We start from the raw sequence: 3,159 nt of genomic DNA, 5'->3' as shown, positions 1-3,159 counted from the left end.
TGGCCGTTGCTGGCCCTTGTTCAATCGGCTGTCGACCAGCCCCCCCAGGTCCTTTTCTTCTGTGCAGCTTTCCAGACACTCCTGCCCAAACCAGTCATATAGGCTGAAAATATGACCAAAAATGTTTCATTTCATAAGTACTAAGCTAGCTAAAAGGTGTCCTTGGTAGATCTGTGTAGTTTCTTGGAGAGAAGGAGAGGAGATTGAGAACTCAAAACAGTCCAAGACCAAACAAGATGTTGCCTGAACTCTCCATAACTTGCTCATGATTCAGCTCATGATCTGCACTTTCCCGAGCTTTCTAAAGTCATTGAAAAGACTTTACTTTATACTTTGGATCATATGCTATGGTCACAGATTCCTTCGAATTTGACAGAACTATTCTTTCTGTTATTTGACAGTATTTGCTCTTCTAAGATGTGTGATGCCCTCATCTTTTTTAACTTAATAAAAGCAAACCTGGCTTACCTGTCATACCGTGGGTTTAGAGGAGACTGTCCACCATTAAATTTAGGACTGCTTCTAGAAATGGTACTTCCTGGTGAGGTATTTGCTAACCTCTATGACAGATACACAACAAATGCATAAGAAGTTTGATGAAAACTGCGTAAGCATCTAGATTCATCATGATAAAGTGAGAATTAATCAAAATTTAACTACTGTGTAGTTACATATATATTCAGCTACTTATTTTTAATTAAATCTCATGCTTTACATAGGATTGGATGTCAAAAGTCCCATTACATACAGCATTTAGACTCTCCTTTTGCCTTAATATTGGACCAGCTGACCACACTCAACGACAAAAGACAACGGAAATTCCAAAAGCATGATTTCATTGACTACATCAGAAGACTATGAAATGCTTAATTTTGAAAAGTGGTATTTAGAAAAAAGGCATGTTGACAACTAAAGTTAAAAGCCAAATGTCACTGGCTGAGCTAGTTTCAGTAGAGATACCTTCTGGTTCTTGAGTGTGATGGTGGAGAGAAGGAGACATCTCAGCTGACGGCACATGACACAGTATTTTGTACGTTCTGCTGTCCTATACATGTATCGACTAGGAACAGTATTCTCTGACTTCTCTGTAATCTGCCTCCCTTATGTTTCTGGGCATGGCAGATGGAAATGGTATCTCTCGCTGCATCTGCAGAAAATCTCTGGTAGCCTGTATCAGCAAAAGGCACTTTGGTTCATTGGTATATATGCTGGAAATGGGCAAGGACTACTATTTTCCTCCTTCCTGGCCAGTACCATCTCTGTGGGCCCATTATTCTGGCCCCATCCTTCCAGAACAGTCAGTTGCTTTCCTAATGAGGTAAGGGCTTGCCTGATCATTAGTTTGGGAGTTTAACATGTTTCCCAGTAATGCAAAATGTCAGTGTAGAGTAGATTTTTTATAACTTTCAAGCCTTCCTTTCTCTGGCTGGGAGGATCACGGATTACATCTATTCCAACCGATACCCATACAGTTGTGATAGCCCAAAAGAGTCTGACTGAGATCCCTATTATCAGCAGTCCCTGCTCTCCATTTTCCCAGTGACCTGCCTGGACTAAAGTTCAAATTAGGTTAGGATCTTGCTGCTAAAAGAAAACAGTTTTCTGAAAAAGTGTGTTTTCAGTGATAGGGCACTTCCATACACAGAATACAAACATACTCCCTTTAGTGCAAGAGAAACCTCTGATTTATTCACCTCATCAGATAAAATTGGCCATAGCATATTAAAAAAATCACTACTTTCCAAAGCACCTCAGAAAGTAGTTGTGCTCTAACAAAACTCCAGCATTTCATAACACATAAGTAAAATCTAATAAAATTCAACTACACTTGTGTATTCCAAAAATGAATACTGAATAAAGTGAATCCACTGAATAAAACTCTATTTTCTGAGTACCCACTGAAGTACAAAGTTGCATTTGATGTGTTAATTTTTAAATGTTCTAGAGCAACATAACAAAATTATAAATACATACCAATGATCTGTTGTACTTGCTGAAACTGTTTTCAAGCGCACTTCTTAAACCATCATTGCTGTCATGTAGCTTTCTATTAGCTGATCTAACAAGGAAACAGTTTAAATTTAGTAGCAAAGAAAATGTTAAAAATTAATGTAACTTATAACAAAGAAACTTTGAGAAAACACTAAAAATAATTGGTTTTCTTTTGATGAACACTAGAGCGTAACGTGAACCTAGAAACGTGTTGTTGTACACTCAAACAAATGATAGTACATGAAAAATGCACTGTGAAGTTTAGCCTTCAGTAGCAGTGTAGGAAACCCTGCTTCACTTCTCCAGCAAGATCTGCGGTCAACCAAGGGGAAAAAAGACACTGTAGAAACAGCCACAGAAAAACAGCTACAGGGTAGTAAAGTGGTACAGCCATTTCTGAAATACAAAGTGACTACTCTTTAAGTTATTACTGAGATTACTCTAAGGACAGATGTGATTCAGCTGCCTGAAATAAATTATATATTTAGGTTAAAAAAATTAACTAGATATAAAAAACCTATTCATTGTGAGCATTCTTGAAAGCACAGTTCTGTGTGCCCCATGTATAACACTGCACACACTTAGCACTTTCCAGATAACGGTAAGACGTGGAGTTACTGGAGAAATGAAGTCAAAATAAAAAGGAGTCAATGAATAACTTTTACAAAAGCATGGGTAGACTCAAATCTTGTTCAGCTTATCATAAAGAAATGAAAATCTATGAGGCTAAGAAAAGAAAGTAAAAACAATGAAGCGTTAGTGATCAGTAACACAGTGGAGTCAGTAGCACAGTACCTTCTATGAGAATCGAGACCATTTCATTATTTTTAGTTAGTATTTTTTCCCAAATCTCATCCCAGTCTTTTGCATACAAAAATATTTACCTCTTAAATATGTTGGGACATTTGTTAATAAAAACCTGAATTACTAAGAACTTACTGAAGTATTTCAATTTGTCTTTCCAGATTATCTCTCTCTTCAGTATACTCTCGGATCATTTCTAGGTCTCTGCAAAAAAAACCCAGTAAGTTAAATCTTACAGGACGTTCTTTTTTATTTTGATAATACTTCTTCTGGTAAATGACAAAACTCAACAGTCAACTTTTATAAGAGGTGATAAATATAGAGTGGGGAATAGATATCATTTCAAAATGCTTCTGTATACAG

General features: G+C 36.8%; 1 protein-coding gene across 1 annotated transcript in view; it reads right to left on the bottom strand.

Moving 5' to 3' along the window:
* RASEF (RAS and EF-hand domain containing) overlaps positions 1-3,159 on the bottom strand; it is a 20,128-nt gene that overhangs the window by 10,860 nt on the left and 6,109 nt on the right. Inside the window, exons 6-8 of the mRNA XM_010137056.1 lie at positions 2,932-3,000; positions 1,975-2,059; positions 478-560 (exon numbers count right to left, since the gene is read on the bottom strand). Coding sequence (XP_010135358.1) covers positions 478-560; positions 1,975-2,059; positions 2,932-3,000 — 237 coding nt within the window. The remainder of the gene's footprint in view (positions 1-477; positions 561-1,974; positions 2,060-2,931; positions 3,001-3,159) is intronic.

This window comes from Buceros rhinoceros, unplaced genomic scaffold (assembly GCF_000710305.1).
Source record: "Buceros rhinoceros silvestris isolate BGI_N320 unplaced genomic scaffold, ASM71030v1 scaffold2035, whole genome shotgun sequence".
Classification (NCBI taxonomy): Eukaryota; Metazoa; Chordata; class Aves; order Bucerotiformes; family Bucerotidae; genus Buceros; species Buceros rhinoceros.
This window is presented reverse-complemented; position numbering and strand designations above follow the sequence as displayed.